We start from the raw sequence: 15643 nt of genomic DNA, 5'->3' as shown, positions 1-15643 counted from the left end.
TGTTGCTCGGCTTTGTGACATTTCTGCACCCAACTCTTTTAGACAGCACCTGATTGCTTTCCAGAATGGTTGTACATATTCACAAGCTCACCAGCCGTGTATAAGATTTCCAATCTCTCCGCACTCTCCAGTATTTGTTGTGTTTTTTTTTGAATTGTGTTATCATTGTGGTTGTAAGGTAATATCTCATTATTGTTTAGATTTTCATCTACCAAATGGCTACTAGTGATTATGAACATTTCCTCATGTGTTTATTAGTCATTCCAGTGTTGTCCTTTGTGAATTGTCTATTTGTGTCTTTGCCCACCTTTAACTGGGCTTTTGTTCTATTCATATTGAGATTCTGCAGAATTCTACAAATTTTATTAATTAGTCCCTTATCTTTTGTGTCATTGATAAAGACTTTTTCTCAATTTGTGACTTTGACTTTACCATTTTGGTGAAGTCTTATGCTGTATATTAGGGTTTTATTTTCTTTTAGTTAAATAATATTTTTATTGACATATATTACTCATTCCAATATATCACTTCTCTTCCCATACAGTTCTATTGTTCAGTCCCATCTGGTGGGGTTATACAATCTTCAATGCTATCAACTCCCCTCTCCCCACTCCCCCTACCTCACTTCCTGTACCCTCATGGAACCCTTACTCCTGTCACTGTCTCCCAGGGTCATCTGTCTTGACTACCATGTACCAAGCAATCTTGAAGGTACAAATGAGCATATGCAAATCTAACATGATTAATGAAGTATATCACATAAGGGCCTTAATAGTAAGGGGAGGAAATCTTAAAGAACTAGAGGATAGTTATCTGGTTCCTCAGTACCACACCCTGGATTTATCCTTAGTTCTATGAGACCCTTTGCAGAGGGACTGTCCAATTGTCTTGCTGGTAGAATTTGTGTCTCCACTACATTCACTCCCCTTCATATCATTTTGGTTATGTGTTTTTAAACTTCTGATACCTCTTCCCATTGACACCTCATGGTCACATAGGCTGGTGTGCTTCTTCCATGTGGTAGGGTTTTATTTTTAATAGGTCCCAGTCATCTATTTTGTCTTTCACTGTGTGTGATTCCTTTATATTTGATGAGCTGTGTATGCCCTACAATATGGTTCTTAAGTTTGGCCCAAGTTTCTCTTTGATGATCCTGATAATTCCCAGATGTATATTTGACACTCTACTCCATCTTGAGTTCATTTTGTCTCCTAATGACGTTCTGTATCTAAGGACACACTCCACTTCTGATTCTCCTCTCTTGTTAGTAGTAAAATATCATCACCTCCACCCCCACTTTCTGAGATGGCTGATTTTATACCTAGCAGAATGACAGTCACAATGAATCCTTTTACACAATCTATCACAGCTGAATCCAATCAGTATCCTCCCTTATTTTCTTATCAAGACCTATCAGAAAAGTGAATGACATTTGGTGGAGTAACAAAGGCTATGACTAGAGGAACCATAGGAAACAATCCATTCCGTCGCAGTATGCCTTTTCACGGTAATTATAAAGGGCCATTGGCCCAAGAAGAGGAAATCGTTCCTCACCTTTGACTAACAGTAAAAAGTAACTTAGCATGCTGAGCTTGAATCTGGATTTCTTGAGGTCACTCAAAACTAAGACCTTAACAAGGAGAAACTTTTCCATTCTATTGAAAGGCTAATTATATTGCATCTACTTTTTTCTTTTAGCAGAGTTTTAATTAATTAAGCGGTTTATCCTCTAAAGGAATTAATAGGTGATTATGTATACATTACAGGTTTAATCTTATTTTAATGCATTTTCATTGTGGGGAGTGTCCTTTATTAAAATAATTATCTTAACTAGACTTATTGTCAAACTTTTTCAAAGAAGATAAAATTGAGTCTTAATAGTGGTTAGTTCTTATGTCTCACAGGTATTAAGATGCATAAATTTCATGAGATTTTATTTAAAATTATACTTTTATGTGTAAGTAAATTTTTCTTTTAATATGATTAATAATTTCAAATACTTTTTGGAATTTACTTAATCTTCAGCTATTGGATATTTAGATTCTCGAATAGCATTACTATTAAAAATTCACTGTAGAAGTTGTCCACTTGGCAAACATTTTTGGTTGTACATGTTTGCCATAGTTAAAAGAAAATAATAATTACACAAGTAGCAAGCATAAGGAAGATGAAAATGCATAAAAATTGATTGTGGTAATGACTCTAAAAAAATTCACTGGAAATGGCATATTTAGGAGGAGCCCATTTTTTGAAGTCTAGCATTCATTTAGATTTTGAATGTCCCAGTTCTCTATAGCTCTAAGATAAGTATTTCTCATTCAAACTTTTAAAGAATTATTTTGTCTTTCCCCTGTGGACATTCCACAAAGTGCTCAAACTTGAACCATATGAAACCAGACTTAGTCATGCTTCCCTTCTCATCAAATCTGCCACGTCGTTATCTGTTTCCAACCATTTTAGCCAGTCCAGTCTTCTTTTGTAATGTGATTTCCAGACTTTTCTATTCCTAAATCAAAATACTCTCTCTTCACCCTGAATTATTGCAACAGTCTCCTCCTTGCGTCATCTACCTCTCCTTGTACCCTTTCCTTTCCAGTGCCACCTGTCCAGTCTGGATCTTGCAGCATCAATTACCCTGGCTTGTTTATCTCCCACTTCTCCACTCTTTCCCTACATCTTCCTTTAACTATTTGTGAATCGCCTCCAACCCAAAATACTTTTTTGTGTGTGATTCTGGACAACTTTCTGAATTATATCTTCTCAACATTACCCTTAACCTGCTTCAACCCACCCCAATCTACTGAATAGCTCATTCAGCCCCAATGATCTCCCCTGGTATGTTCTATAACCTCTCTGAATGTTTCTATCATGTCTCTTCTGAGGACTCTTCTTAATATGGACTACCTTAACTGAAGCACATCCTACTGTTCATATGAGAAAAAGTAGAATTGTGTTTCTGAGGCTATAAATATGTATAGGAGCAAAAATCCCAGGAACAGCTGTTGGGTTTAAACTACTGCCCTTGAGGTTGGCAGCCCAACTCATAATTCACAACTTCACTAGGGCTTCCTACATACAAGTTTAGGCCTTTTAAATCTCTGTATCTGGGCCTTATGCTTGTCTATACTATTACCTGATTAACTCTTCCCCCAGGTGCTCCACTGTTGGTACTTCAAACCTGAAAATTCTCTCCTTTAAATCTGTTCTATTGTACTTCTTTAATGTATACGTATGTATATATTTCATATATTTATTTGCCAGAAGTCTTATAAAACAGGTTTTGAGTGCTCGCTTCGGCAGCACATATACTAAAATTGGAATGATACAGAGAAGCTTATCACGGCCCTTGCGCAAGGATGACATCCAAAATCGTGAAGCGTTCCATATTTTTTTTAAAAACAGGTTTTAAATTTTTTATTTAAATCTAAACTATTAAACTATACCAATGACAATAAAGCAGGAATTTACTTTTTATAGTTTTATTGGCTTATAATTCGCATGTCATCATTGGTACCATTTGTTCAAAGCAAAAATCATCCTTCATCTCCCTGGCTTTCTCATTTTCTTACTCTTTGTCTTTTATCTACCTTAACACTGCATCCTACACTGTTAATAACTAAAAAAAGAGTAATGAGTCTTTCATGGAGCCCTGGTGGGGTAGTGGTTGTGTGCTAGCTGCCATCTGCATTGTAGGCAGTTCAAAACCACCAGCAGCTCCATGGGAGAATAACTGGACTTTCTATTCCAATAAACAGATATAGTCTAGTAAACCCAGAGGGGGGCTCACTATGCGTCAGCATTGACTCAATGGCAGTGAGTTTGAGTTTGTAAGGAGTTTTTCAGAAGACCTGGCTTGCATAGTGGTTATTATAGGACTGAGATCCTCAAGGCTCGCAGTGTGAAACCACTATCTCTCCATGAGAGCAAGACTGACTTTCTAGTCCCTCAACAGTTACAGTCTGTGAAACTCACAGAGGCCATTTACCCTGCCCTGTAGTATCACTATTGACTCAGCAGTGAGGGGGGGGAAATAAGTCTTTTTTTTTCTGTATGTACATTTAATTAGGCAGGATATGTACATCTAAATAGCCTGTCATTTTTAAAGATAAAAGACACAAATGTTATAATACCTATAAAGAACATGTTCCAATGACCAGCAAATTAATCAATATAAGAAACCATTTTGGATATAGATATATTAAAATATGACACTTTTTTATACTTTACTTAACAGAAACCTTACACAGTCTTATATCCCATTAAATTTTCCCTTTTAATAGACCTTGCTCTACAAAGATCCATGTTTTATTCAAGAAACATTTACTGTTTCTCTAGTGAATCTCATATCCTGAATATTATCTAGGGAATAAATAGATTACTTTTGTACAGAGATCAAGTGAACTTTACTTTTAATATCAAGCTTCTCATTCACTGTGATCGAGTCAGTAATTCCTAGTGACCCTGTATGACATAGCTCCTGTTAGTTTACAGGACTATAACTCTTTAAGGGAGTAGAAAGTCTTATCTTTCTCCTAAGAAGCAACTATTGACCCAATGTATAACCCATTATGCCACCAAGGATTCTTAATATCACATCTTATTATCTCATTTGACATTTGTAATTTTCATTCATCTAAATCAGTGCTTGCCAAAGTGGGCAATACTGACCCCTGAAGGGCACTAGAATGGTCCAACAGGGCTGTGGAAAAAATACTTACATTTATACTGGATTATGATCTATAGAACAAAAGTTTTCATTGCTGGGGGCTCTGAGTAATTATTTTTCTGAAAAGGGGACGGTGGGCCAAATAAGTTTGGGGACCTGTGACCCACATGGAAGTTTTATTTTGTTATATTATCTTAGTTGAGGATTCTACGTTTACCAATAGCTGGCAGCACTGGTACATAAGTAGTAATTCAAAAAATTTTTGACTCATTAGAGGATTCCTAATTTTATTTCTATTTCTTTTTTATTCTTTTTCTTTTATATCAAAAACTGCCTTTCAAAAAAATTGCCTTCCTTAAACTTTATAGAAAATCTTAGACATATCCCCAAATTGAATCTCTTTCCAGTCCATGTGAACTTAGGCTGATAATGAAATTAGAGAAATAAGAGTAATAGACTTAATGACAGTCTAGATGAGTAGAACTCACTGAAGATAATAATGACTAAAGTGGACACACAAGCTGTAAGAGCAATCAGGGAGAAAATCAAACTCTAAGTTAAATGATCCATCAGATACCTTTCTTAATGAGAAACCAGACAGATGCGCACTGCATATTAACATTCAACTTTCTCAGGTTGATAGTGTATTGAAAAACAAAACTGATTTCATGGTCTTTGAAGATAAATAAAAACCTTTCTCAAATGACTATATACTACATATATTAGGTATTAGACTCTTCAGAGAAGTGGTATGTGATATGTGCAATTATATGTTATGTTACTTAAAGACAACTATTTCCTATGATTGGTTGGTTATTTAAATTTTTCTATAATTTCTTTCTTTTTCCTTTTTTTGTAATTTAGAGCTTTACTGAGATATAATGCACATACTATGTAATCACCAATCAATTTTAAACTACTTTAATTACCCTAAGAAGAAACCCAACTCTCCTTAATCATTCCTCCCAGTCCTCCCATCAACCCTGCCCTACACCTGCTCACCCTAGGCAACTACTACTATCATTTCTCTCTAGTTTTGCTTTTTCTGATCATTTTACATAAATGCATACAACATTGAGCTTTGTGTCTCACATTTTTCACTCAGTATATTAATTTTGAGATTAACCAGCATGTGTTCTTTTTGTTTAATTTGTTTTGAACTACTTTATTAACTTTACAATGTATAATGAGCATGTTCCTAGGCAATAGATAAAACTCCCCTTCTGATGGAAACTTAAAGAGACTGGTTCAAAAACACATTCAGTTAAAAGCTGGTAATAGAGGACCCATCAGAAACAGGTCATATCAAAGGGTTACAATAAAGGTACCGCGCACACATGTAAGTTTAGGAAGCAGGGGTCTCCCTATTAGTTTCAGGGCATAAGGCAAAACTCAACATGGTGGGGGGTTAGTGCTCACTGCACGACGACTGTGACTCCGTTGCTTTCTCCTCGGGTTTTCTATCAGCAATCTCACCTCCGCCCCAATCCTGTCTACATTCTCCTCCCTCATCCTTGCCTGCTGCTCTCCAAGCCTCTGAATCATGTCCTAGCTGCACCGTCGGATAGGCTGTCTGACTCAGAGTCACCAGCGACTTCCTATAGGCACACAGTATTCACCAGCTTCCAAAGGCAGTGCCAAGGCCTCTCCTTTATTAGTAACTTGCTCCTTTCCGTCCTTTTCCTGGTGGGCATTTCCCACCATGGGATTTTTTTTCCTGCTTGTTTCTCTTTAGATTCCATTATTCCTAGGCGACTAAGGCAGAGAAGGGACGAAAAGCTTCCTGGTCAGATCAACACTGAGGACAGAGACGCTACTACACACTTTTCAAGGTTCAGAGCCTAGGAGATCCAAAGGATTTTTAAATTTCTTTTTTCTCTAGCTTAGTGCTTCTGTGCACCCCCTAGAGGCTCCAGTCCACATCCCTCAACATGTGTTCTATTTATGGTATTTTTTTATTGCAGAATACTATTCCATTGTATGGATATTCAACATTTTGTGTATTCATCAATTAATGGCTGTTATAAATGTGTTGCTCAGAACATTAGTATACCAGCTGTGTGGATATGTGTGTTTAATTTCTCTTAGTAGAATGACTGTGTCAAATAACAACTCTGTATCTAGTCTTTTGAGAAATCAGAAGAGAGGTTTCTAAACTGATTGCAGTTTTACATTACCACCATAAAGGTTCTAATTTCTCCACATTCTATTAAATACTTGTTAGTATCTATCTATTTTATCCCAAGACTACTAATGCTGTGAAATGGTATCCCACTGTGGAATCTGACTAGATGGCAGGAGGTATAATGATTAATGATGTTGAGCATCTTTTCATGAGCTTATTGTTTATGTGTCTATCTTCTTTGGGGAAATATCTATATAGATTCTTAGCTTATTAAATTGGATTATTTGTAGGATTCTTATTGCTACTGAGTTTTAAGACTTCTTAGATACAAGTCCTTTATCAGACATATGATTTGCAAAACAAATGCTTCAATCAGATGGGTTGTCTTGTTACTTTACCTGTTGGTTTCTTTAATTAAATTTCTTGTAGGATACATATAGTTGTGTGTTAAAACCCTTTATAGATAACGGGGTTTTTGTATGATCGGGTTTAAATACACCATCTTATTTGTTCTACATTTTCTTTGTTGAATTTTTCCTCTTTCAATTATTTTAATTAATTCATTATTTTATATGATTCAGTTTCTCTTCTCTTAATTTATTTACTAAAGTCTTCATTGTTTTAGTAAATGTTTAAGCCTTATCATATACACTTTGTCAATCTTTTTTTCACAAGTTTTTATTGTGAATTAGGAGTTTACAATTCAGATAAGCAATTTTATATTCAATCATTTAGTTATCAAATATCCCAATAGTTTACCCTACTGCTTTCTTTTCAGTCTCTCTTTTCCCTCTTGTGTTTTACTATCTCCCCCTTTCCCCACCTGCTAATGCCTGTCTAACCTAAAGCCTGTTGCTGTATCTTCCCTTCCTTGCCCTCCCTCTGTTAGTAGGTGCCATCAAGTTGGCTCCCACACATAGACGAGATGCACAGTAGACCTAAACACTACCCATCCTGCAGTCCTCACAGTCGTTCCTATGCTTGAGCCCATTGCTGCAGCCACGGTGTCAGTCTGTCTCCTTGAGGGCCTTCCTCTCCCTCACTGCCCCTCTCTTTACCAAGCATGAGATTCTTCTCCAGGGATAAGTATCTTGGTAACGTACCCTACGTACTTAAGAAGTTTCGCCATCCTTGCTTCTAAGGACCATACTGGCTGTACTTCTTCCAAGACAGATTTACTTGTCCTTTTGGCAATCCATCATTCTTTCAATATTCTTCTCCAGCATCGATTCTTCCTTGGTCTTCTTTATTCAATGTCCAACTTTCACGTGCATATGAGACTATTGAAAATACCAAGATTGGGTCAGGCACACCTTAGTCCTCAAAGTAACATCCTTGCTTTTCAGTACCCTAAAGAGGTCTTGTGCAGAAGATTTACCTAATGCAATGTGTTATTTGATCTCATCTGCTGCTTCCATGACCATTGATTGTGGATTAAAACAAGACAAAGTCCTTGACAACTTCAATCTTTTTTTTCCATTTACTTTGATGTTACCAATTAGTTTAGTTGTGAAGATTTTGGTCTTTCTTACATTGAGTTGTAATCCATGCTGAAAGATGCTATTTTTTTATTATTAAATCATTTTATTGGGGGGTTTGTACAACTCATCACAATCCACACATAACATCCATTTTGTCGAGCTCTTTTATACATTTGTTTCCCTGATCATTCTCCAAACATTTGTTTTCTACTTGAGCCCTTGTATTAGCAACTCTATTTGCTCCTCCCTCCCTGCTCCCTCCTCCTCCATGATCTTCAACTGCAAGTACTTGGAGTCCTCCTCACCTTCAGCAAGCAAGGTTGTGTCATCTACATATCACAAGTTGTTAATAATCCTTTCTCCAATCCGGATGTCCCATTCTTCTTCATATAATCTAGTTTCTCTAAGTTCATTTTTGTATATTGGATGAGATAAGGGTTGTGTGTCATTCTTCTGCAGGTTGAGATCTAATTTTACCAGACCATTTGTTGAAGAGATCTCTTCCTGGTTTCATGGTTTTGGGCCGTTTGATGGGGATCGGTTGTCTGTAGGTGGACGGGATTATTTTGGGGTTCTCTGTTCTGTTCCATTGATCTTTGTATTTATTATTGTACAAGTACTAGCTGTTTAACTACTGTGCCTGTGTAATTAGGCTTTGAGATTGGGAAGTGAGAGACCTCCAACTTTATTCTTCTTCTTAAGAAGAATAGTTCTTTACTTACCCTGTGTCTCTTTCCTCACATAAAGTTAGAAATTGGTTTTTTCATTTCTTTAAAGAATGAAGTTTGGATCTGTATCAGAATTGCATTGTATTTATTGATTGCTCTGAAATTTTATAATATAAAGCATGCCTGTCCATAAGCATGAAATGGTCTTCTACTTATGTAGATACCTTTGGATTTCTTGTAGTGTTTTTGGTTTTCTTTGTACAAATCTTTTGTTTCTCTGGTTAGGTTTGTTCCTAAGTATGTTATCTTTTTTGTGGTTATTGTGAATGCTGTTGCTCTTTAAATTTCTTTTTTAGAGTTCTCTTCATTAGTATGTAGGAATCTACCATTGGCTACTTACTTCATTGTTTTTATCAATGGATTTGAATTTTGTAGAATGCCTTTTCTGCATCAAGAGATCTAATAATGTTAACTTTCTTTTATTTTATTTATATAGTGGATTACATTCACTATTTTTCTCATATGAAACCAGCCTTGCAAGCTAGTGTAAATCCCACTTGATCGTGATTTGTGTTGTTGTTGTTGTTGTTTTCTTGAATTAGCTAAAATTTTGTTGAATATTTTTACATCTATTTTCATAAGGGAATTGATCTATAGTTTCTTGTATAGCCCTGTAGAATTAAAAGATTATTTTTCATAGACCCTAACTACAGTGGAAGACCAAGACAAAAAAACAAAGGTGTAACATTTATAACTTTTACAAACATATCAGTAATTGAGATAACATTTTAAATTGTTGTGTTTGAAATTGTGGCAAAACTTGGAAAGCCTAATAAAGAAATCTCTTGCAGTAGTGTTGGAAGGGAAACCAGCGGCACATGCTTACTGAAAAGCTGGACCCATTCATTAGAAGTCTCCAGAAAGGCTTTTAGCAAGCATGTTATCATGTTTTCATATAATCTTCTATTAACAAAATACAATGTCCTGCATCTATATGAAATATCTCTCATAACAATTTCATTTAAAAGGTTAGATGGATAAATTACCTGAAAAGAATATTGCAAAATAGAATTTTAAAATCACTTTTAAAAGTACATATCATTTATTATTTCTAACCAGAAAATACTGTTATCCAAATATGTTAGATCACAAGCAAATTTACCTCAAAATTGTTCAGCTAAACATTATGGTACAGGAGGTTTTTTTCCCTCTGTTTTGATACTTATTTGTATTGGGGTGTTTTTACTTAACAAATCATTTGAAGCTAATTATAGATTTAGTATATCATGCAGACTGAATACTTCATCAAGGGTTCTTTACTCTAGAAAATACTTGGATGTATTCCTTTATTACAGTACAGCTTTTTATTTTCCATATCACCTTCATTCAAAATATTATTTTTTAAAAGGAATCTGTACAATTATTAAAGAATATTTGAACAGTAATTAAATTTAAAAATTCAATAAAGCAATGTATTTATGTGTGCACAGAACAAATATATATTATCAAATACTTATAGGAGCCATTATTTAAACTCATTATTTACAGAAGCTATTTGTATATCCAAAGGAAAAAATTTTACATGGCATTGTGTTGCACTAGATAAAGTATGATAATGTAAATACTTTCACCAAGTACTGTGTACCAGGAATTATTGTTCTTGTTGTTAGGGGCCATAGAGTGGGTTCTGACTCATAGCAATCCTATGTATAACAGAACAAAACATTGCTATCCTCACTATTGTTCTTATGTTTGAGCCCATTGTGGAAGCCACTGTGTCAATCTCTCTTGTCAAAAATCTTCCCTTTTTTACTGACTCTCTACTTTATCAACATGATATCCTTTCCCAGGTCTCCTGATAACATGTCTTAAGTATGTGAGATGAAGTCTTGCCTTCCTTGCCTCTCAGGAGCATTCTGGCTGTACTTTCAAGATAGATGTATTTGTTCTTTTGGCAGTTCTCAGGACTTTCTGTATTCTTTGCCAGCTACATAATTCAAATGCATCAAATTGTTTTTGATCTTTCTTATTTATTGTTCATCTTTCACATGCATAACAGGCAATCGAAAATACCTTGGCTTGATCCAGGTGCACCTTAGTCTTCAAAGTAACTTCTTTGCTTTTTAACACTTTAAAGAAGTCTTCTTATTCAGCAAATTTTCCCAATTCAATGTGACTGCTGTGTCCATAAACATTTATTGAGAATCTAAGCAAAATGAAATACTTGACAACTTCAATCTTTTTTTCATTTATCATGTTGCTACCTGTTGGTTCAGTTTGGGTTTTGGTTCCTTTACATTGGGTTATAATTCATACTGAAAGCTGCAGTCCTTGATTTTTATTGGCAAGGACATGAAACGAGCAAGGTTGTAGCATCTGCATATCGCAGGCTGTTATTACAGCTTTCTTCCAATTCTGATTCTTCTTCATATAATCCGCTTCTCTTATTTGCTCAGCATATAGATGGATTATGGTGAGAGGATACAACCCTCATACACACCTTTCTTGTTTTTAAACCATGTAGCCCTTTAGTTTGTTCTCACAACTCCCTTTTGATCCATGTTCCCCAAGAGCACAATGAAGTGTTCTGTAATTCTTATTCTTCTCCAGGCTCTCCATAGTTTGTTATGACTCACCCAGTAAATGGCTTTGCATAGTCAATAAACCTCAAGTAAACATCTTTCTGGGAATCTCTGTGTTCAGACAAGGTCCATCTAACATCGGCAATGATATCCTTTGTTCCATATTCTCTTCTGAATCTGGCCTGGATCTCTGGTAGTTCCCTGTCAGTATACTGCTGTAACTGCCATTGGATGAGCTGCACTTCTTCCTTCGGTACCCTTGGTTCTTGATCATATGCTACATCTTGAAAGAGTTGAAAGTCCACTAGCTTTTTTGTTACAGTGATTCTGTATATTCTTTCCATTATCTTCTGATGCTTCCTGCACTATTCAATATTTCCACATAAAATATTTTGTGCCGGGAATAGTTCCAACTAATTTCCATGCAGTATTTTATTTAATCTAAAATAATTGTTTGATATAAATGCTCTTAAAACTTACAGAGATTAAATCACCTGCCCAAGGTTCTACAGCTGCTAAAAGACAAAGCTATTATTTGAATCCAGGTGTTTTGGTTAAGAATCAACCAGAGGGCAACTGCTTTTTTTTTAACCCCTTCTCTCTCATCAACTTTGCCTACAGAGAAAATTTTTAAGGGAAGACATCATGATGTGAGAACTGTGATGCCTCTGTTGTGTGAAATGTGCTGGGCAATTCCTTTCCTACTGCCTGTCAGAACAGCTAAAATTCTTATTGTTATAGATTCATTGCTTTTTGTTTATGAGACTTGGGAATATTAAGAGTTTTCTATTTAAAATGCAATTACTCATCTGGGGAATAATACACACCTGAAGAGATAATGACAGAGTGCAGGATTTAGGTAATGAAACATGGATGGGGTCAGTAATAAAAGACGTAAGGGTTGGAAAGACCACATAAAAGAAAGATCAGCAATCAACTAGCAGAGGATTTTGCTAAAAGGTACTGACAAAGGGTAGCCAACAATTTGTTATGGCACAGTACACTGAACCCTTGGTGCTGCAAGTACTTTAGCATTTGAACTATTAACCCTAAGATTGGTGGTTCAGAACCACCCAGAAACAATTCAAAAGACAGACCTGATAATGTGAATCCTTAAGTCACAGCCTAGAATAGCCTGTAGAAAACAGTTTCACTCTGACAAACACAGGTCATCGTGAGTTGGAATCGACTTCATGGCAACTAAAAATAAGTAATATGACATAGCATAGTTATCAATAATATTTGGCAATCTTTTAGTATGATTTCACTGAATGCAGTTTACCATCTCCTCTGATTCTAGGTAATAGAGCACAGCAGAAGCTACACAACTGATTTTTTATAATACCTAATGCCTGTTCTTTACCTTACAGCAATCAACAAGCCTTTTTACTGGAGAATGTCCCTTGTAATAATGCAAGCTGTGAGGGAGCGCACCGTATGTTCAAAGTCTACTGGGACTTGTCAAACCTAAATCAAATCAGAGATGCCGTGGTTGCCACCTTTTTTGACATCTATGAAGATGTAAGTTCAGAGCGCTGTGTGTTTGAGGGTTTAATTCCCATTGAATCCATGTCCCTTCAGTGTGTGCTTTCAGTTTCGTGCCGGTCAGAAAATACAGATGGATAATAAATGCAAATTAGTTAATTAAAGAAAGCCCTCTTCAGTGTTAAAGGCAATGGGAACAAAATACCAAAACACCATTGTTACCGTGAAATATGAACATCCTTATATCTACATGCTCAGCAATAGGAAAATAAAGAACAAAAACGAAACTCACTGCCATAGATTCAATGCTGACTCGTCGTGACCCCTGTGGGTTTCCTGAACTGTTTCTGGACTGGAAAGCCCTGTCTTTCTCATGTGGCGCTGCTGGTGATTTCAAACTGCGGACCCTGCAGATCTCAGCCTAACATGTAACCAACCACTGCACCATCAGGCCTCCTATGAACAGTCAAATTATTTATAAAATTTTATAAAAGAGCCCTGGTGGTATAGTAGTGGTTACTCTCCTCAGGTGAAAGAATAGGCTTTCTATGCCCAAGAGCAGTTAAAGTCTCAGAAACCCCAGATGGGTTACTGTAAATCAGCATTGACTTCATGACAGTAAGGGGAAAAAAGCGCAATCCCATAGATAATAGATCTGTGAACCTATATGAGCTCAGAAAAAGAGGTCAGGACACTTTTCCCCAGCATTCTAAGCTCATTGTTATTGTTAATCACCATCAAGCAAACTAAAGTGTGGCAAACCCATTGGCAACAACACTTTGCCCAGCTGACAGTTCCCCATTGTCAGCATGTGGAGCCCGTTACTGTGGTCTTGGTGTATTTGAGTGCCTTCCAACCTACACGGCTTATCTTCCAGACCCATACCTGACATATAGTTCTATATCATGAACTCCTCCCTTAGAATCCTCTCACAAAGCAAAGTTGGTTGTGATCCTTGGGGATTTCTTTGGTAATTTTCAAAAGTAGACCTCCAATACTCTGCCTTGTCTGGAACCTCCACTGAAATTTGACCCCCATGATAACCCTGCTGGTATTTGAAATAGTAGTGGTTTAACTTCCAGCATCTTGCCAAAGCACAAGGCACCATTGACTGACAAACTAACAGATGGTGGTATCTACTGTCACCAGTGCTTGTGCCAGTTTACACATTGTGAAGGACTCTCAAGATCTCATATTCTCCTTTCTAAAGTGAAGTCAATTTGCCATTCAAAGTTAAGTTAAATTCCAGAGTCAATATGTAACAGTCTTTGAGGATTTGGGCCACGTAATGATTATATTAAAAATTAAGTGCCTACCAAAAAAAAATTAAGTGCCTACCAAGATATTTATGTCTCCACTCCCCCACCCCCATTCCTGTTTTTGCTCCTGTGTTGCTTTTTTAATGACTAATTATCATTATAGAAATAATCTAGGTTCTTGTTTTCCTGTTTCTCCTACTACCAAATTTTATAGCCTGTCACTGTATCTTGGCATTCCAAATATAAATATAATAGACCAAAAATGTCACAGAGTAAAATCACCAGAATTGACCACAAATCAAATTTTAATTTCGTTATATAAGAAGTATCATAAATAGGATTTTTAATTTTTCTCATCTGGAAAATAAACTTGTTATATGAGTCAAATAACTAATCTTAATTTTAAAAGGGCTCATACAAAATCATTTATGTCACTAATACCTCCTTCTAGAAAAAAACATCAATTTATATATTAAATCTAAAAATATGGCTAACATATGATAAGTGATAACCCTCATTAAAGAGTCCAAGGAGGGTAATTTTAAATGAGCATGCCTTTGGAAGGGGCAATAAAATAGAATTTTTAACTTTTTAGGAAAAAGCAAATCCTAGAATATGCAGTAATGGCAAGCAACAAATTAAAAGTTCCTTCTCTGATAATTCGGAACAATTTGACAGTCCATATCCCAGACCTTTAGAAACACATGCAGATAGGACTGGAAGGAGATGGGAACGGACTAATGCGAGCAGTTCTCTCTTTCCTAGAGAGCCACAGGTGTTCTTCATTTTATTTATGCCTTAATATTTAGTGTTTTATATATTTTAAGTTGGTCCTTTTTTAACAGTAATAAACTATAGCTATCATTTGCTTTTTTTAGGGAATCTTGGACATTGTAGTACTAAGTAAAGGATATACAAAGAATGATTTTGCCATTCATACACTGAAGAATAATTTTGAAGCAGATGCATACTTTGTTAAAGTCATTGGTGAGTATTTCTTTGATGTTTTTTTTTTCCACTAAATAACCATTTGCTAAGATGTCAGTTCCAACTTTTGGTGACCCCACCTGTGACGGAATAGAACTGTGTTCCGCAACTGAATGTGCACAATGACTGTTTTCTCTGAGGTAGATCACCAAGCCTTTCTTTTGAGGTGCCTCTAGGTGAACTCTACCTACGAACCTCTCAGTTTAATAGCCAAATTCACTATTTACAGCACCTTGGGATTCCTGTTATTAAGTGTTTGTATTTAATTATGTGTGCACTCAACCGCCCAACTCCAAGATGATTCCTGGTGATTTTGATGGATTGTCTGGCACAGCGAGCTATTTCATACTCATCTTTTACTTTCCTTGCCTCGGTCCAGAAATCAGACAC

General features: G+C 36.0%; 1 protein-coding gene, 1 non-coding gene and 1 pseudogene across 2 annotated transcripts in view; 2 read left to right on the top strand and 1 right to left on the bottom strand.

Annotated features, from left to right (window-relative positions):
- ITFG1 (integrin alpha FG-GAP repeat containing 1) overlaps window positions 1–15643 on the top strand; it is a 242724-nt gene that overhangs the window by 147879 nt on the left and 79202 nt on the right. The window contains exons 11-12 of the mRNA XM_075537119.1: window positions 12893–13043; window positions 15145–15253. Coding sequence (XP_075393234.1) covers window positions 12893–13043; window positions 15145–15253 — 260 coding nt within the window. The remainder of the gene's footprint in view (window positions 1–12892; window positions 13044–15144; window positions 15254–15643) is intronic.
- LOC142432848 (U6 spliceosomal RNA) lies at window positions 3285–3391 on the top strand. Its single transcript, XR_012780951.1, has one exon. It is a non-coding gene; the product is annotated as a U6 spliceosomal RNA (small nuclear RNA).
- Window positions 6040–6408, bottom strand: LOC142432707 (protein BEX1-like; annotated as a pseudogene).

The sequence above is a fragment of the Tenrec ecaudatus genome, chromosome 18, assembly GCF_050624435.1.
Source record: "Tenrec ecaudatus isolate mTenEca1 chromosome 18, mTenEca1.hap1, whole genome shotgun sequence".
NCBI lineage: Eukaryota > Metazoa > Chordata > Mammalia > Afrosoricida > Tenrecidae > Tenrec > Tenrec ecaudatus.
The sequence above is the reverse complement of the archived record's forward strand: the minus strand, read 5'-3'. Positions and strand labels throughout refer to the sequence as shown.